The sequence below is a fragment of the Symphalangus syndactylus genome, chromosome 6, assembly GCF_028878055.3.
Source record: "Symphalangus syndactylus isolate Jambi chromosome 6, NHGRI_mSymSyn1-v2.1_pri, whole genome shotgun sequence".
Lineage (NCBI taxonomy): Eukaryota > Metazoa > Chordata > Mammalia > Primates > Hylobatidae > Symphalangus > Symphalangus syndactylus.
The window spans coordinates 72,121,790-72,141,949 of NC_072428.2; the positions used below are offsets into that span (position 1 = coordinate 72,121,790).

General features: G+C 53.0%; 1 protein-coding gene and 2 pseudogenes across 1 annotated transcript; all 3 read right to left on the reverse strand.

The window, feature by feature from the left end:
- Nucleotides 1-210: 210 nt before the first annotated feature.
- On the reverse strand, nt 211-1,971 carry LOC129483965 (exonuclease GOR-like). Its single transcript, XM_055281375.1, has one exon. It carries the CDS (start codon nt 1,954-1,956, stop codon nt 211-213), a length of 1,746 nt encoding a protein of 581 aa, XP_055137350.1. The 5' UTR covers nt 1,957-1,971.
- Nucleotides 1,972-6,656: 4,685 nt separating this feature from the next.
- LOC129484069 (exonuclease GOR-like) lies at nt 6,657-8,219 on the reverse strand (annotated as a pseudogene).
- A 5,196-nt stretch (nt 8,220-13,415) lies between these two features.
- On the reverse strand, nt 13,416-14,978 carry LOC129484085 (exonuclease GOR-like; annotated as a pseudogene).
- Nucleotides 14,979-20,160: the final 5,182 nt, after the last annotated feature.

Here is a 20,160-nt window from a genome sequence, read left to right on the forward strand (position 1 = left end):
TGGAAGGACGGAGGTCCGGGAGGGGCAGAGGGATGGGGACAGGAGCGACGGCCCGCGGCAGGCACTCCGGGGGACTGGGAGTCGGGGGTCGGGGTTAGTCTCGGCTTTTGGCCCTGTCCTGCCGCCGGCTGCTCCCGTTTCTTTGGCTTTGCGGCGAGGTGGACAGGGTTAGCTCTCGGGATTGAGGGCGGTTTTGGAAGCGGCCTGGGGCTAAGGACAGGCCAGGGCGGCGGGAGAGGCGGACCGCTGGCATCGCTGGATCTGGGCGCGCTGTCGGACCTTCCACATCACCAGCTGCAGGCAGGCGTTTGCGTCCTCGCTGGAGTTGTGCCCGTCCTGGCTGTCCTGGATGATGTGTCCCAGGTAGTCGGCCGCGAGATTCCTGAGGGAGCGCTTGTAGGGGAAACCCAGGTAGTGCGGGAAGAGCACGGCCGTGTCCACCACGGTGCTGTGGATGAGCTTCAGGGCCAGCAGATCGCTCTCCAGGCTGTGCCCGATGAGGATGGTTTGGGCGCTGAAAAAGCTCAGCAGGATGGCTTGGACTTTGGGCAACGTGATGCTCGTGTTGGCGACGTCGGCCTCGGTCACTCCGGAGAACCTGGTGTTGTAGTCCACGATCTCGTTGTCGGGCTTGACGAAGGTGTCGTACACCACTCGCATGTCGGCGTCCACCACGGTGACGCGGGTCAGCTCCAGGCCGTGCGTGGTGTAGCACATCTCACAGTCCAAGGCGTAGATCCCTGGATAAGCGTCTGTGGAACACTCTTTCTCCAAGGTCTTCACGAAGCCATCGAGGCTGTCCTTGCGGCCGTCCCGCACGTGCTGCTTTGCCACCTGGCAGCCCACGGAGCCAGGAGCCGCTGCACAGCAGGTGTACTGGCTAACCCGGCCTCCAGCCACTTGGCTCGAGCGGACCCGCCCCCAGTGATAATAACACAACTGGTCGCGTACACAGCGGCCCGAGGAGGACACCAGGTACTCGGTGCCACAACGGCAGCAGACCCTGCAGGAGGAGTCGCCGGGCCCCTTCCCCTGGCCAGTGAAGAGGACGGCGCCTCCGGGCTGCTCGGGGTGCGGGAAGGGGTAGCCGTTCTCCTTGAGCTGGTCCTGGGTGAGCAGGAACTCCTGGAGGCGGCTGTACAGGGCGGCCCTGCTGAGGCCGGGCATGGAGCTGGGGGTCAGGCCCTTCAGCCTCTTGAGGGTGTTCAGGACCACGTTCAGGTACACGTTCTTGTTGGGGCTGCAGTCGTAGGCCGCCTTCTCCTCGTTCAGCGCCTTCTCCTCGGCCTCCTGCTTGGAGGCGCAGAACTTGAGACACTCTTTGGTGAACAGTTGGAGATAGCCTCGGCGGATGACGGTGGGGACTTGGCACCCCGAGCTTCGGAGGATAATGGGTTTCTTCAAAGGCGCTAAGGATGGACGACGGACGATCCGCTTAGAGCTGATGGTGGTGGAGGTCTTGTCTGCCATCCCCGACCTGTTGCGCGTCTTCCGTGGCTGTCTGCCGACCTTGGAGCCATTGGAGCGTTGGCTTCCGCTGGCCACCCGGGTTCTCTTGGCATCTGTGGCACCGGTGGCCAAGCAAGGGCTGTGAAAGTGGGCGATCCTCTTCCTCTCCCTGGGGGCTGAGATGCGGACTGCGGAGGGTCTCTCTGCCAGCTTTGGGGCGGCTGGCAGGCAGCAGGCCGATCCCCGCTGCGCGGGGAAGCACCAAGCCTCCGTCACCATCTCGGGCCACGCAGGGGGCACAGCCGGACCCGTATTCTCGGGCTCCGTCTGGATCCCCACAGATGCTGAGGCCCGCTTGTACATCTGGGGCACCCAGAGCCCGAAGCTCTGGGCAGGCTGATGAGAGGGCAGTGGGAATTCTGGAGCCTCGAGGGCCGCCTCCTCGGCCGCCTTCTTCGCTTCTGGATAGCCAGGTGGGAACCAGCAGGGAGCTGTGGCTCGCAACATCTCGCTGCCTTCGGGAGCACCTGCGTGGCTCTGCTCCTCTCCCAACTGGCGGCTTCAAGGAGTGCCGCCGCGGAGGCGCACCGCCTTTATATACGCACAGGGCTCTTCTGTGAGAGAGGGTGGGACTTGTCCTTCATTACGTTGCTACTTCCATCCAATCACACTGAACCTCATCTTCCACCAGACTCCAGCTTGCGGGGGGGCTCAGGGTCTGCTAATGGAAGCAACCCGAACTCCTGGTTGCTAACCTTGGAGCTAGCTTGCTTTTCCTGAGGTGATTAAGTGTCCCTGCTCAGCAGTACCATAATGGCTAGTGGAACTGAGCCACATAGCCGCACATTGAGTTTCAGGGAGGTTGCTCAACTTGCTCGGGCCCACACAGCACCCCCACGGAGCCGGGACGGGGCCAGCCGTCTGCTGCTGCCTGCTAGTGGGCAGGATCTGTCTGGGCTTGCCTTTCCCTGCTCTGTGCACTCCTCCACCGTGGGCAGCTTGAGGACAGGAAGCGGACCGCAACCACTTCTCTCCCAGGACGTGGGCAACGTTCAACACAGGGGGTCTTCAAAAACTTCATAGAAAATGTACATGCTGAAAGTCTATGCATGGATTTCAATTTGTTTGCACTAAAATTAACTTGCACTAACTTGTTAGAACCTTCCTGAACTAGATCTAGACTGAGGCACTAAGAAGGATGAGACATCGGTTGAAAAGGACTCCCATCAGAGCCACATGAATTCCGCTAAAATTGCAGCAGGAACAAACATCAAATGTATGGTGAACTCGGGCGGAATAACAAAGAAGTCACTGAGGTTTTAGGAAAAGCTTGTAAGGACACTGCCCCAAAGGAATCAGCCGTTTACCAATGTATAGCTGGTTTTCAGAGGAGATGAGAAGATACGGAAGGTGAATCCTGCAGTGGCTACGAAAAGCAAATGCTGTGGAAACCATTGGGCACAGATCAGCTGTACTCACGAGCAGAGATTCAGTGGAACTTTTAAACAGGAGGGATCCCGATCCTGTCTAAAATGCCAACGAAAAATGCGAACATCAGCCGGGCATGATGGCGGGTGCCGATAATCCCCGCAACTCGGGATGCTGAGGTAGGGGAATGGAACCCAGGAGTCAGAGGTTGCAGTGAGCCGAGATGGCGCCACTGCACTCCAGCCTGGGGGGCAGAGCGAGACTCTGGAGCAGAAGAGGCCTTCTGGTTTGGAGAGTGTTCCGCTTTTCTGCTCTGGCTCCTCCCCATCTTTGCGGTTTTCCCTACCTTTGCTCATTGATGCTGGTGACCTGCCGATGGGGTTATGGAGTGTATGTCCTTTTTGCTGATGCTGATGCTATTCCTTTCTGTTTATCGGTTTTCCTTCTAAGAGTCAGGTCCCTCAGCTGCAGATCCGTTGGAGTTTGCTGGAGGTGCATTCCAGACCCTGTTTGCCTAGGTTGGTGGGAGTGTAAACTAGTTCAAACATGGTGGAAGACAGTGTGGCCATTCCTCAAGGATCTAGAAGTAGACATACCATTTGACCCAGCGACCCCATTACCGGGTATGCACCCGAAGGTTTAGAAATCATGCTAGTGTAAAGACACATGCACACGTACGTTTATGGCAGCACTATTCAGAATGCAATGACTTGGAACCCTACCCAATTGTCCATCGACGATGATAGACTGCATTAAGGCAATGTGGCCCATAAACACCAAGGATTTCTATGCAGCCACCAAAAAGGATAGGTTCATGTCCTTTGCAGGGACATGGGCGGAGCCGGAAACCATCATTCTGAGCAAACTGTCACAAGGACAGAAAACCAAACACCCCGCGTTCTCACTCGCAGTTGAGAATTGAACAATGAGAACACTCGGTAACAGGGTGGGGAACGTTACACACTGGGGCCTGTCACGGGGTGGAGGGCGGGGTCAGGGATAGCATTGGGAGAAATACCGAACGTAAATGATGGGATGTTGGGTGCAGCAGGTCAGCATGGCACATGGATACCTATGGAAGAAGCGAGCTCTTTGGGCACACGCACCCTACAGCTTAAGATATAATAAAATATTCTAGTGGGGAAATAACCTCTTTGTGCATTTGATTCAGGTTCTTTTGGGCAGTTTACTTAGACACACTATGCAAGCTTGAGATGCCTCAATACAAGGACACGAAGGTTTCCGTGACAATTGACATATATCAATACCTATTTCAAATACGTATTTTATCAATTCAATGCTGCCTCAAAATACCACACTTTTGTCAGAATTGGGAAGAGTGTTTCTGACAAAAGTAGTGATTTAAATAGTGCCTCACTTACATTTTCATTACATTTCTATGACCACTACAGATGTTTGACTTCTCTTGGGTGCTGTAAAACTATTCTCTTCTGAGTACATTGCTGATTTCCTGATGTTTACCTTATTGCCTGTTGAGGCCTGCAGCCCAACTATTTCGTCCGTCCAGTCTCCCATTACAGACCAGTGTGGCAAACTGAAACCACAATGAGGCCCAGGGCGCAGTGGCTCACACCTGTAAAGCCAGTACACTGGGAGGCCAAGCATGGCTGATCATTTGAGGTCAGGAGTTCAAGACCCGCCTGGCCAACGTGGTGGGACCCCGTCTGTACCAGAGACACAAAGTGAGCTGGGCATGGTAATTCTGCCTCTTTATCTCAGCCGAGGGAGGAGAATCACTTGAACCCGGGAGGCAGATTCTGCCTTTCTGATCTCAGCTGAGGTAGGAGACTCACTTGAACCTGGGAGACAGGGGATCTAGCGAGCCGATATCAAGCCAATGCACCCCAACCTGGGCGACAAGAGCGAAACGCTGTCTCAAAAGAGAGCAAAACAACAACACTAAAACAGTCCTATATACCCTATAGAATACTATGAAGCCTCACAAATTAAAGAAATCGTATCATCTGCAACATGAATGAGTCTACAGGAGGTTACAGTGAGTGAAATAAAGCAAAGGCCAGGCACGGAGGCTCGTGACTGTAATCCCACCACTTTGGGAGTCCAAGGCAGGTGGAGCACTTCAGCCCAGGAGTTGCAGATCAAACTGGGCGACGTGGCGAAATCCCATCTCTACCAAAAAAAAACAAACATTAGACAGGTGTGGTGTTGGACGCCTTAGTCCTCGCTACTCAGGAGACTCAAGTGGGAAGATCTCTTGAACCCGGGAGGTGGAGGCCGTGGTGAGCCGTGTTGGTGTCACTGTACTCCAGCCTGCTTGACAGAGTGAGACCCTGTCTCCAAAAGTAAATAAATACATAATAAATTTTTAAAAAGCGAGCACAAAAATTCGAATAATGCGTGACCTGACTGATACGAGGAACGTAACATCGTTGAAATCGTAGCTGCAGAGAGCAGAAGGGTGTTTCCCCGAGGCAGGTGCCGGGGAGGGTGTGGGGAGATGTGAGTCAAATGATACCAAATTTCAGGCAGGAATATTTCTAGAGATCTACTGAGCGTCACGGCGACTACAGTGAATAACTATGTATTGCTTACTTGAAAATAGCTGTGGGAGTAGATTTTCAAAGTATTCTCATCACAATAAAATCAGGATGCGAGGAAACGAGTGTGTTAATTAGCTTGATTTGGTCATTCCACAATGTATACATATATGAAGCCTCACGTTGTACACCATAAATATATATAAATTTCACTGGTCTATTTAAAATGAAAACTTAAATACATTATAAAACTTAAATGATATAACATACAATAAAAAAGACTTGTATTTGTTAAATCTCCACAGAAGGAGTCTAAGTCATAAAGGAAAATAAACTTCGAGGAGTGGTAAAATCGATCAGAAACGTCCCATTTCATTGCTTCCCGAAACGTGTCTGACAGAGTGGACATCCTGCTGTTCACTAACTCCTTGTTCTGGAACAGTTAGTGTGTGTGTATGTATGGGTGTGTGGGCTTATACACACAAAGTAAATTAATGGTAATGAAAGCATTCTGATTCTCAGTTTAATTTAGTTATGTAGACAGACACACCCACCCCGCCCCCCAGACGCACATTTATCAAATCAGGCACTCCACCAAAACTAGCTACTTAGTGTGTCATCTCTCACTGCAGATTCAAAAGAGAAACGTGAATTTAGAGAGGCGTGATGGTTCCTTCTCTCCTGGAGCCCAGTTGGAAGTTGACTGACTGATTGGGACATTGTCGTTGGTTGGTCTGGGTGGAAGAAACCACTTGGACCCTTTATTGAACACCTACTGTGTGCCATCGTTTTAAGGCTGCCCGTGTGTTGCTTCGTTCATTCCTCACCATGACCTCCTGATCACACGCTGGAGATCCAAAACCAGAAGCGCGCAGAAGCTATTTGTCCAGTGTTACAAAGCTACTAGGTGGTGGAATTTGAATGTGAACCCAGATGTGTAATTCTAGAGCCTAAGTGCTTCACCCACCTCCCTGTGGTGGCTCTACCGAAAAACAGCTAAGCGCGCATTGAGAAGCTGAGGACTTTCAGCTTTGCTTTTCAAGGATTTTTCTTTTCAATGTTGAAATTCATACCAAGATTGATTGGGCGCCTGCCAGGGGGGGTGGGGGAAAAATCGGGTGGGGGTGGGGAGGTTCAGAAAGCCCCACAGAAGGGGAAGATGCCCAGGACAGAAGACTGTCAGGAGGCTGTTGGGTCAGGGGGTTCGCCTTGTTCTCAGAAGCCGCGGAGGTTCAGGTGGGCTGGGGGAGGCGAGTGGTAGAAGGCCAGAGGTCTGGGAGGGACCGAGGGATGGGGCCAGGCGCGAGGGGCCGCGGCAGGGACTCGGGGGACTGGGAGTGGGGGCTCGGGCCTCGGGGAGCCCATTGGTGGAAGGACGGAGGTCCGGGAGGGGCAGAGGGATGGGGACAGGAGCGACGGCCCGCGGCAGGCACTCCGGGGGACTGGGAGTCGGGGGTCGGGGTTAGTCTCGGCTTTTGGCCCTGTCCTGCCGCCGGCTGCTCCCGTTTCTTTGGCTTTGCGGCGAGGTGGACAGGGTTAGCTCTCGGGATTGAGGGCGGTTTTGGAAGCGGCCTGGGGCTAAGGACAGGCCAGGGCGGCGGGAGAGGCGGACCGCTGGCATCGCTGGATCTGGGCGCGCTGTCGGACCTTCCACATCACCAGCTGCAGGCAGGCGTTTGCGTCCTCGCTGGAGTTGTGCCCGTCCTGGCTGTCCTGGATGATGTGTCCCAGGTAGTCGGCCGCGAGATTCCTGAGGGAGCGCTTGTAGGGGAAACCCAGGTAGTGCGGGAAGAGCACGGCCGTGTCCACCACGGTGCTGTGGATGAGCTTCAGGGCCAGCAGATCGCTCTCCAGGCTGTGCCCGATGAGGATGGTTTGGGCGCTGAAAAAGCTCAGCAGGATGGCTTGGACTTTGGGCAACGTGATGCTCGTGTTGGCGACGTCGGCCTCGGTCACTCCGGAGAACCTGGTGTTGTAGTCCACGATCTCGTTGTCGGGCTTGACGAAGGTGTCGTACACCACTCGCATGTCGGCGTCCACCACGGTGACGCGGGTCAGCTCCAGGCCGTGCGTGGTGTAGCACATCTCACAGTCCAAGGCGTAGATCCCTGGATAAGCGTCTGTGGAACACTCTTTCTCCAAGGTCTTCACGAAGCCATCGAGGCTGTCCTTGCGGCCGTCCCGCACGTGCTGCTTTGCCACCTGGCAGCCCACGGAGCCAGGAGCCGCTGCACAGCAGGTGTACTGGCTAACCCGGCCTCCAGCCACTTGGCTCGAGCGGACCCGCCCCCAGTGATAATAACACAACTGGTCGCGTACACAGCGGCCCGAGGAGGACACCAGGTACTCGGTGCCACAACGGCAGCAGACCCTGCAGGAGGAGTCGCCGGGCCCCTTCCCCTGGCCAGTGAAGAGGACGGCGCCTCCGGGCTGCTCGGGGTGCGGGAAGGGGTAGCCGTTCTCCTTGAGCTGGTCCTGGGTGAGCAGGAACTCCTGGAGGCGGCTGTACAGGGCGGCCCTGCTGAGGCCGGGCATGGAGCTGGGGGTCAGGCCCTTCAGCCTCTTGAGGGTGTTCAGGACCACGTTCAGGTACACGTTCTTGTTGGGGCTGCAGTCGTAGGCCGCCTTCTCCTCGTTCAGCGCCTTCTCCTCGGCCTCCTGCTTGGAGGCGCAGAACTTGAGACACTCTTTGGTGAACAGTTGGAGATAGCCTCGGCGGATGACGGTGGGGACTTGGCACCCCGAGCTTCGTAGGATAATGGGTTTCTTCAAAGGCGCTAAGGATGGACGACGGACGATCCGCTTAGAGCTGATGGTGGTGGAGGTCTTGTCTGCCATCCCCGACCTGTTGCGCGTCTTCCGTGGCTGTCTGCCGACCTTGGAGCCATTGGAGCGTTGGCTTCCGCTGGCCACCCGGGTTCTCTTGGCAGCTGTGGCACCGGTGGCCAAGCAAGGGCTGTGAAAGTGGGCGATCCTCTTCCTCTCCCTGGGGGCTGAGATGCGGACTGCGGAGGGTCTCTCTGCCAGCTTTGGGGCGGCTGGCAGGCAGCAGGCCGATCCCCGCTGCGCGGGGAAGCACCAAGCCTCCGTCACCATCTCGGGCCACGCAGGGGGCACAGCCGGACCCGTATTCTCGGGCTCCGTCTGGATCCCCACAGATGCTGAGGCCCGCTTGTACATCTGGGGCACCCGGAGCCCGAAGCTCTGGGCAGGCTGATGAGAGGGCAGTGGGAATTCTGGAGCCTCGAGGGCCGCCTCCTCGGCCGCCTTCTTCGCTTCTGGATAGCCAGGTGGGAACCAGCAGGGAGCTGTGGCTCGCAACATCTCGCTGCCTTCGGGAGCACCTGCGTGGCTCTGCTCCTCTCCCAACTGGCGGCTTCAAGGAGTGCCGCCGCGGAGGCGCACCGCCTTTATATACGCACAGGGCTCTTCTGTGAGAGAGGGTGGGACTTGTCCTTCATTACGTTGCTACTTCCATCCAATCACACTGAACCTCATCTTCCACCAGACTCCAGCTTGCGGGGGGGCTCAGGGTCTGCTAATGGAAGCAACCCGAACTCCTGGTTGCTAACCTTGGAGCTAGCTTGCTTTTCCTGAGGTGATTAAGTGTCCCTGCTCAGCAGTACCATAATGGCTAGTGGAACTGAGCCACATAGCCGCACATTGAGTTTCAGGGAGGTTGCTCAACTTGCTCGGGCCCACACAGCACCCCCACGGAGCCGGGACTGGGCCAGCCGTCTGCTGCTGCCTGCTAGTGGGCAGGATCTGTCTGGGCTTGCCTTTCCCTGCTCTGTGCACTCCTCCACCGTGGGCAGCTTGAGGACAGGAAGCGGACCGCAACCACTTCTCTCCCAGGACGTGGGCAACGTTCAACACAGGGGGTCTTCAAAAACTTCATAGAAAATGTACATGCTGAAAGTCTATGCATGGATTTCAATTTGTTTGCACTAAAATTAACTTGCACTAACCTGTTAGAACCTTCCTGAACTAGATCTAGACTGAGGCACTAAGAAGGATGAGACATCGGTTGAAAAGGACTCCTATCAGAGCAACATGAATTCCGCTAAAATTGCAGCAGGAACAAACATCAAATGTATGGTGAACTCGGGCGGAGTAACAAAGAAGTCACTGAGGTTTTAGGAAAAGCTTGTAAGGACACTGCCCCCAAGGAATCAGCCGTTTACCAATGTATAGCTGGTTTTCAGAGGAGATGAGAAGATACGGAAGGTGAATCCTGCAGTGGCTACGAAAAGCAAATGCTGTGGAAACCATTGTGCACAGATCAGCTGTACTCACGAGCAGAGATTCAGTGGAACTTTTAAACAGGAGGGATCCCGATCCTGTCTAAAATGCAAACGAAAAATGCGAACATCAGCCGGGCATGATGGCGGGTGCCGATAATCCCCGCAACTCGGGATGCTGAGGTAGGGGAATGGAACCCAGGAGTCAGAGGTTGCAGTGAGCCGAGATGGCGCCACTGCACTCCAGCCTGGGGGGCAGAGCGAGACTCTGGAGCAGAAGAGGCCTTCTGGTTTGGAGAGTGTTCCGCTTTTCTGCTCTGGCTCCTCCCCATCTTTGCGGTTTTCCCTACCTTTGCTCATTGATGCTGGTGACCTGCCGATGGGGTTATGGAGTGTATGTCCTTTTTGCTGATGCTGATGCTATTCCTTTCTGTTTATCGGTTTTCCTTCTAAGAGTCAGGTCCCTCAGCTGCAGATCCGTTGGAGTTTGCTGGAGGTGCATTCCAGACCCTGTTTGCCTAGGTTGGTGGGAGTGTAAACTAGTTCAAACACGGTGGAAGACAGTGTGGCCATTCCTCAAGGATCTAGAAGTAGACATACCATTTGACCCAGCGACCCCATTACCGGGTATACACCCGAAGGTTTAGAAATCATGCTAGGGTAAAGACACATGCACACGTACGTTTATGGCAGCACTATTCAGAATGCAATGACTTGGAACCCTACCCAATTGTCCATCGACGATGATAGACTGCATTAAGGCAATGTGGCCCATAAACACCAAGGATTTCTATGCAGCCACCAAAAAGGATAGGTTCATGTCCTTTGCAGGGACATGGGCGGGGCCGGAAACCATCATTCTGAGCAAACTGTCACAAGGACAGAAAACCAAACACCCCGCGTTCTCACTCGCAGTTGAGAATTGAACAATGAGAACACTCGGTCACAGGGTGGGGAACGTTACACACTGGGGCCTGTCACGGGGTGGAGGGCGGGGTCAGGGATAGCATTGGGAGAAATACCGAACGTAAATGATGGGATGTTGGGTGCAGCAGGTCAGCATGGCACATGGATACCTATGGAAGAAGCGAGCTCTTTGGGCACACGCACCCTACAGCTTAAGATATAATAAAATATTCTAGTGGGGAAATAACCTCTTTGTGTATTTGATTCAGGTTCTTTTGGGCAGTTTACTTAGACACACTATGCAAGCTTGAGATGCCTCAATACAAGGACACGAAGGTTTCCGTGACAATTGACATATATCAATACCTATTTCAGATACGTATTTTATCAATTCAATGCTGCCTCAAAATACCACACTTTTGTCAGAATTGGGAAGAGTGTTTCTGACAGAAGTAGTGATTTAAATAGTGCCTCACTTACATTTTCATTACATTTCTATGACCACTACAGATGTTTGACTTCTCTTGGGTGCTGTAAAACTATTCTCTTCTGAGTACATTGCTGATTTCCTGATGTTTACCTTATTGCCTGTTGAGGCCCGCAGCCCAATTAATTCGTCCAGTCTCCCATTACAGACCAGTGTGGCAAACTGAAACCACAATGAGGCCCAGGGCGCAGTGGCTCACACCTGTAAAGCCAGTACACTGGGAGGCCAAGCATGGCTGATCATTTGAGGTCAGGAGTTCAAGACCCGCCTGGCCAACGTGGTGGGACCCCGTCTGTACCAGAGACACAAAGTGAGCTGGGCATGGTAATTCTGCCTCTTTATCTCAGCCGAGGGAGGAGAATCACTTGAACCCGGGAGGCAGATTCTGCCTTTCTGATCTCAGCTGAGGTAGGAGACTCACTTGAACCTGGGAGACAGGGGATCTAGCGAGCCGATATCAAGCCAATGCACCCCAACCTGGGCGACAAGAGCGAAACGCTGTCTCAAAAGAGAGCAAAACAACAACACTAAAACAGTTCTATATACCCTATAGAATACTATGAAGCCTCACAAATTAAAGAAATCGTATCATCTGCAACATGAATGAGTCTACAGGAGGTTACAGTGAGTGAAATACAGCAAAGGCCAGGCACGGAGGCTCGTGACTGTAATCCCACCACTTTGGGAGTCCAAGGCAGGTGGAGCACTTCAGCCCAGGAGTTGGAGATCAAACTGGGCGACGTGGTGAAATCCCATCTCTACCAAAAAAAACAAACATTAGACAGGTGTGGTGTTGGACGCCTTAGTCCTCGCTACTCAGGAGACTCAAGTGGGAAGATCTCTTGAACCCGGGAGGTGGAGGCCGTGGTGAGCCGTGTTGGTGTCACTGTACTCCAGCCTGCTTGACAGAGTGAGACCCTGTCTCCAAAAGTAAATAAATACATAATAAATTTTTAAAAAGCGAGCACAAAAATTCGAATAATGCGTGACCTGACTGATACGAGGAACGTAACATCGTTGAAATCGTAGCTGCAGAGAGCAGAAGGGTGTTTCCCCGAGGCAGGTGCCGGGGAGGGTGTGGGGAGATGTGAGTCAAATGATACCAAATTTCAGGCAGGAATATTTCTAGAGATCTACTGAGCGTCACGGCGACTACAGTGAATAACTATGTATTGCTTACTTGAAAATAGCTGTGGGAGTAGATTTTCAAAGTATTCTCATCACCATAAAATCAGGATGTGAGGAAACGAGTGTGTTAATTAGCTTGATTTGGTCATTCCACAATGTATACATATATGAAGCCTCACGTTGTACACCATAAATATATATAATTTTCACTGGTCTATTTAAAATGAAAACTTAAATACATTATAAAACTTAAATGATATAACATACAATAAAAAAGACTTGTATTTGTTAAATCTCCACAGAAGGAGTCTAAGTCATAAAGGAAAATAAACTTCGAGGAGTGGTAAAATCAATCAGAAACGTCCCATTTCATTGCTTCCCGAAACGTGTCTGACAGAGTGGACATCCTGCTGTTCACTAACTCCTTGTTCTGGAACAGTTAGTGTGCGTGTATGTATGGGTGTGTGGGCTTATACACACAAAGTAAATTAATGGTAATGAAAGCATTCTGATTCTCAGTTTAATTTAGTTATGTAGACAGACACACCCACCCCGCCCCCCAGACGCACGTTTATCAAATCTGGCACTCCACCAAAACTAGCTACTTAGTGTGTCATCTCTCACTGCAGATTCAAAAGCGAAACGTGAATTTAGGGAGGCGTGATGGTTCGTTCTCTCTTGGAGCCCAGTTGGAAGTTGACTGACTGATTGGGACATTGTCGTTGGTTGGTCTGGGTGGAAGAAACCACTTGGACCCTTTATTGAACACCTACTGTGTGCCATCGTTTTAAGGCTGCCCGTGTGTTGCTTCGTTCATTCCTCACCATGACCTCCTGATCACACGCTGGAGATCAAAAACCAGAAGCGCGCAGAAGCTATTTGTCCAGTGTTACAAAGCTACTAAGTGGTGGAATTTGAATGTGAACCCAGATGTGTAATTCTAGAGCCTAAGTGCTTCACCCACCTCCCCGTGGTGGCTCTACCGAAAAACAGCTAAGCGCGCATTGAGAAGCTGAGGACTTTCAGCTTTGCTTTTCAATGATTTTTCTTTTCAATGTTGAAATTCATACCAAGATTGATTGGTCGCCTGCAAGGGGGGGCGGGGGAAAAATCGGGTGGGGGTGGGGAGGTTCAGAAAGCCCCACAGAAGGGGAAGATGCCCAGCACAGAAGACTGTCAGGAGGCTGTTGGGTCAGGGGGTTCGCCTTGTTCTCAGAAGCCGCGGAGGTTTAGGTGGGCTGGGGGAGGCGAGTGGTAGAAGGCCAGAGGTCTGGGAGGGACCGAGGGATGGGGCCAGGCGCGAGGGGCCGCGGCAGGGACTCGGGGGACTGGGAGTGGGGGCTCGGGCCTCGGGGAGCCCATTGGTGGAAGGACGGAGGTCCGGGAGGGGCAGAGGGATGGGGACAGGAGCGACGGCCCGCGGCAGGCACTCCGGGGGACTGGGAGTCGGGGGTCGGGGTTAGTCTCGGCTTTTGGCCCTGTCCTGCCGCCGGCTGCTCCCGTTTCTTTGGCTTTGCGGCGAGGTGGACAGGGTTAGCTCTCGGGATTGAGGGCGGTTTTGGAAGCGGCCTGGGGCTAAGGACAGGCCAGGGCGGCGGGAGAGGCGGACCGCTGGCATCGCTGGATCTGGGCGCGCTGTCGGACCTTCCACATCACCAGCTGCAGGCAGGCGTTTGCGTCCTCGCTGGAGTTGTGCCCGTCCTGGCTGTCCTGGATGATGTGTCCCAGGTAGTCGGCCGCGAGATTCCTGAGGGAGCGCTTGTAGGGGAAACCCAGGTAGTGCGGGAAGAGCACGGCCGTGTCCACCACGGTGCTGTGGATGAGCTTCAGGGCCAGCAGATCGCTCTCCAGGCTGTGCCCGATGAGGATGGTTTGGGCGCTGAAAAAGCTCAGCAGGATGGCTTGGACTTTGGGCAACGTGATGCTCGTGTTGGCGACGTCGGCCTCGGTCACTCCGGAGAACCTGGTGTTGTAGTCCACGATCTCGTTGTCGGGCTTGACGAAGGTGTCGTACACCACTCGCATGTCGGCGTCCACCACGGTGACGCGGGTCAGCTCCAGGCCGTGCGTGGTGTAGCACATCTCACAGTCCAAGGCGTAGATCCCTGGATAAGCGTCTGTGGAACACTCTTTCTCCGAGGTCTTCACGAAGCCATCGAGGCTGTCCTTGCGGCCGTCCCGCACGTGCTGCTTTGCCACCTGGCAGCCCACGGAGCCAGGAGCCGCTGCACAGCAGGTGTACTGGCTAACCCGGCCTCCAGCCACTTGGCTCGAGCGGACCCGCCCCCAGTGATAATAACACAACTGGTCGCGTACACAGCGGCCCGAGGAGGACACCAGGTACTCGGTGCCACAACGGCAGCAGACCCTGCAGGAGGAGTCGCCGGGCCCCTTCCCCTGGCCAGTGAAGAGGACGGCGCCTCCGGGCTGCTCGGGGTGCGGGAAGGGGTAGCCGTTCTCCTTGAGCTGGTCCTGGGTGAGCAGGAACTCCTGGAGGCGGCTGTACAGGGCGGCCCTGCTGAGGCCGGGCATGGAGCTGGGGGTCAGGCCCTTCAGCCTCTTGAGGGTGTTCAGGACCACGTTCAGGTACACGTTCTTGTTGGGGCTGCAGTCGTAGGCCGCCTTCTCCTCGTTCAGCGCCTTCTCCTCGGCCTCCTGCTTGGAGGCGCAGAACTTGAGACACTCTTTGGTGAACAGTTGGAGATAGCCTCGGCGGATGACGGTGGGGACTTGGCACCCCGAGCTTCGGAGGATAATGGGTTCCTTCAAACGCGCTAAGGATGGACGACGGACGATCCGCTTAGAGCTGATGGTGGTGGAGGTCTTGTCTGCCATCCCCGACCTGTTGCGCGTCTTCCGTGGCTGTCTGCCGACCTTGGAGCCATTGGAGCGTTGGCTTCCGCTGGCCACCCGGGTTCTCTTGGCAGCTGTGGCACCGGTGGCCAAGCAAGGGCTGTGAAAGTGGGCGATCCTCTTCCTCTCCCTGGGGGCTGAGATGCGGACTGCGGAGGGTCTCTCTGCCAGCTTTGGGGCGGCTGGCAGGCAGCAGGCCGATCCCCGCTGCGCGGGGAAGCACCAAGCCTCCGTCACCATCTCGGGCCACGCAGGGGGCACAGCCGGACCCGTATTCTCGGGCTCCGTCTGGATCCCCACAGATGCTGAGGCCCGCTTGTACATCTGGGGCACCCGGAGCCCGAAGCTCTGGGCAGGCTGATGAGAGGGCAGTGGGAATTCTGGAGCCTCGAGGGCCGCCTCCTCGGCCGCCTTCTTCGCTTCTGGATAGCCAGGTGGGAACCAGCAGGGAGCTGTGGCTCGCAACATCTCGCTGCCTTCGGGAGCACCTGCGTGGCTCTGCTCCTCTCCCAACTGGCGGCTTCAAGGAGTGCCGCCGCGGAGGCGCACCGCCTTTATATACGCACAGGGCTCTTCTGTGAGAGAGGGTGGGACTTGTCCTTCATTACGTTGCTACTTCCATCCAATCACACTGAACCTCATCTTCCACCAGACTCCAGCTTGCGGGGGGGCTCAGGGTCTGCTAATGGAAGCAACCCGAACTCCTGGTTGCTAACCTTGGAGCTAGCTTGCTTTTCCTGAGGTGATTAAGTGTCCCTGCTCAGCAGTACCATAATGGCTAGTGGAACTGAGCCACATAGCCGCACATTGAGTTTCAGGGAGGTTGCTCAACTTGCTCGGGCCCACACAGCACCCCCACGGAGCCGGGACTGGGCCAGCCGTCTGCTGCTGCCTGCTAGTGGGCAGGATCTGTCTGGGCTTGCCTTTCCCTGCTCTGTGCACTCCTCCACCGTGGGCAGCTTGAGGACAGGAAGCGGACCGCAACCACTTCTCTCCCAGGACGTGGGCAACGTTCAACACAGGGGGTCTTCAAAAACTTCATAGAAAATGTACATGCTGAAAGTCTATGCATGGATTTCAATTTGTTTGCACTAAAATTAACTTGCACTAACCTGTTAGAACCTTCCTGAACTAGATCTAGACTGAGGCACTAAGAAGGATGAGACATCGGTTGAAAAGGACTCCTATCAGAGCAACATGAATTCCGCTAAAATTGCAGCAGGAACAAACATCAAATGTATGGTGAACTCGGGCGGAGTAACAAAGAAGTCACTGAGGTTTTAGGAAAAGCTTGTAAGGACACTGCCCCCAAGGAATCAGCCGTTTACCAATGTATAGCTGGTTTTCAGAGGAGATGAGAAGATACGGAAGGTGAATCCTGCAGTGGCTACGAAAAGCAAATGCTGTGGAAACCATTGTGCACAGATCAGCTGTACTCACGAGCAGAGATTCAGTGGAACTTTTAAACAGGAGGGATCCCGATCCTGTCTAAAATGCAAACGAAAAATGCGAACATCAGCCGGGCATGATGGCGGGTGCCGATAATCCCCGCAACTCGGGATGCTGAGGTAGGGGAATGGAACCCAGGAGTCAGAGGTTGCAGTGAGCCGAGATGGCGCCACTGCACTCCAGCCTGGGGGGCAGAGCGAGACTCTGGAGCAGAAGAGGCCTTCTGGTTTGGAGAGTGTTCCGCTTTTCTGCTCTGGCTCCTCCCCATCTTTGCGGTTTTCCCTACCTTTGCTAATTGATGCTGGTGACCTGCCGATGGGGTTATGGAGTGTATGTCCTTTTTGCTGATGCTGATGCTATTCCTTTCTGTTTATCGGTTTTCCTTCTAAGAGTCAGGTCCCTCAGCTGCAGATCCGTTGGAGTTTGCTGGAGGTGCATTCCAGACCCTGTTTGCCTAGGTTGGTGGGAGTGTAAACTAGTTCAAACACGGTGGAAGACAGTGTGGCCATTCCTCAAGGATCTAGAAGTAGACATACCATTTGACCCAGCGACCCCATTACCGGGTATACACCCGAAGGTTTAGAAATCATGCTAGGGTAAAGACACATGCACACGTACGTTTATGGCAGCACTATTCAGAATGCAATGACTTGGAACCCTACCCAATTGTCCATCGACGATGATAGACTGCATTAAGGCAATGTGGCCCATAAACACCAAGGATTTCTATGCAGCCACCAAAAAGGATAGGTTCATGTCCTTTGCAGGGACATGGGCGGGGCCGGAAACCATCATTCTGAGCAAACTGTCACAAGGACAGAAAACCAAACACCCCGCGTTCTCACTCGCAGTTGAGAATTGAACAATGAGAACACTCGGTCACAGGGTGGGGAACGTTACACACTGGGGCCTGTCACGGGGTGGAGGGCGGGGTCAGGGATAGCATTGGGAGAAATACCGAACGTAAATGATGGGATGTTGGGTGCAGCAGGTCAGCATGGCACATGGATACCTATGGAAGAAGCGAGCTCTTTGGGCACACGCACCCTACAGCTTAAGATATAATAAAATATTCTAGTGGGGAAATAACCTCTTTGTGTATTTGATTCAGGTTCTTTTGGGCAGTTTACTTAGACACACTATGCAAGCTTGAGATGCCTCAATACAAGGACACGAAGGTTTCCGTGACAATTGACATATATCAATACCTATTTCAGATACGTATTTTATCAATTCAATGCTGCCTCAAAATACCACACTTTTGTCAGAATTGGGAAGAGTGTTTCTGACAGAAGTAGTGATTTAAATAGTGCCTCACTTACATTTTCATTACATTTCTATGACCACTACAGATGTTTGACTTCTCTTGGGTGCTGTAAAACTATTCTCTTCTGAGTACATTGCTGATTTCCTGATGTTTACCTTATTGCCTGTTGAGGCCCGCAGCCCAATTAATTCGTCCAGTCTCCCATTACAGACCAGTGTGGCAAACTGAAACCACAATGAGGCCCAGGGCGCAGTGGCTCACACCTGTAAAGCCAGTACACTGGGAGGCCAAGCATGGCTGATCATTTGAGGTCAGGAGTTCAAGACCCGCCTGGCCAACGTGGTGGGACCCCGTCTGTACCAGAGACACAAAGTGAGCTGGGCATGGTAATTCTGCCTCTTTATCTCAGCCGAGGGAGGAGAATCACTTGAACCCGGGAGGCAGATTCTGCCTTTCTGATCTCAGCTGAGGTAGGAGACTCACTTGAACCTGGGAGACAGGGGATCTAGCGAGCCGATATCAAGCCAATGCACCCCAACCTGGGCGACAAGAGCGAAACGCTGTCTCAAAAGAGAGCAAAACAACAACACTAAAACAGTTCTATATACCCTATAGAATACTATGAAGCCTCACAAATTAAAGAAATCGTATCATCTGCAACATGAATGAGTCTACAGGAGGTTACAGTGAGTGAAATACAGCAAAGGCCAGGCACGGAGGCTCGTGACTGTAATCCCACCACTTTGGGAGTCCAAGGCAGGTGGAGCACTTCAGCCCAGGAGTTGGAGATCAAACTGGGCGACGTGGTGAAATCCCATCTCTACCAAAAAAAACAAACATTAGACAGGTGTGGTGTTGGACGCCTTAGTCCTCGCTACTCAGGAGACTCAAGTGGGAAGATCTCTTGAACCCGGGAGGTGGAGGCCGTGGTGAGCCGTGTTGGTGTCACTGTACTCCAGCCTGCTTGACAGAGTGAGACCCTGTCTCCAAAAGTAAATAAATACATAATAAATTTTTAAAAAGCGAGCACAAAAATTCGAATAATGCGTGACCTGACTGATACGAGGAACGTAACATCGTTGAAATCGTAGCTGCAGAGAGCAGAAGGGTGTTTCCCCGAGGCAGGTGCCGGGGAGGGTGTGGGGAGATGTGAGTCAAATGATACCAAATTTCAGGCAGGAATATTTCTAGAGATCTACTGAGCGTCACGGCGACTACAGTGAATAACTATGTATTGCTTACTTGAAAATAGCTGTGGGAGTAGATTTTCAAAGTATTCTCATCACCATAAAATCAGGATGTGAGGAAACGAGTGTGTTAATTAGCTTGATTTGGTCATTCCACAATGTATACATATATGAAGCCTCACGTTGTACACCATAAATATATATAATTTTCACTGGTCTATTTAAAATGAAAACTTAAATACATTATAAAACTTAAATGATATAACATACAATAAAAAAGACTTGTATTTGTTAAATCTCCACAGAAGGAGTCTAAGTCATAAAGGAAAATAAACTTCGAGGAGTGGTAAAATCAATCAGAAACGTCCCATTTCATTGCTTCCCGAAACGTGTCTGACAGAGTGGACATCCTGCTGTTCACTAACTCCTTGTTCTGGAACAGTTAGTGTGCGTGTATGTATGGGTGTGTGGGCTTATACACACAAAGTAAATTAATGGTAATGAAAGCATTCTGATTCTCAGTTTAATTTAGTTATGTAGACAGACACACCCACCCCGCCCCCCAGACGCACGTTTATCAAATCTGGCACTCCACCAAAACTAGCTACTTAGTGTGTCATCTCTCACTGCAGATTCAAAAGCGAAACGTGAATTTAGGGAGGCGTGATGGTTCGTTCTCTCTTGGAGCCCAGTTGGAAGTTGACTGACTGATTGGGACATTGTCGTTGGTTGGTCTGGGTGGAAGAAACCACTTGGACCCTTTATTGAACACCTACTGTGTGCCATCGTTTTAAGGCTGCCCGTGTGTTGCTTCGTTCATTCCTCACCATGACCTCCTGATCACACGCTGGAGATCAAAAACCAGAAGCGCGCAGAAGCTATTTGTCCAGTGTTACAAAGCTACTAAGTGGTGGAATTTGAATGTGAACCCAGATGTGTAATTCTAGAGCCTAAGTGCTTCACCCACCTCCCCGTGGTGGCTCTACCGAAAAACAGCTAAGCGCGCATTGAGAAGCTGAGGACTTTCAGCTTTGCTTTTCAATGATTTTTCTTTTCAATGTTGAAATTCATACCAAGATTGATTGGTCGCCTGCAAGGGGGGGCGGGGGAAAAATCGGGTAGGGGTGGGGAGGTTCAGAAAGCCCCACAGAAGGGGAAGATGCCCAGCACAGAAGACTGTCAGGAGGCTGTTGGGTCAGGGGGTTCGCCTTGTTCTCAGAAGCCGCGGAGGTTTAGGTGGGCTGGG

Excerpts from the sequence above, each read along its gene's own strand:
- LOC129483965 (XM_055281375.1), bottom strand. The coding sequence starts at position 1,956 with ATGTTGCGAGCCACAGCTCCCTGCTGGTTCCCACCTGGCTATCCAGAA.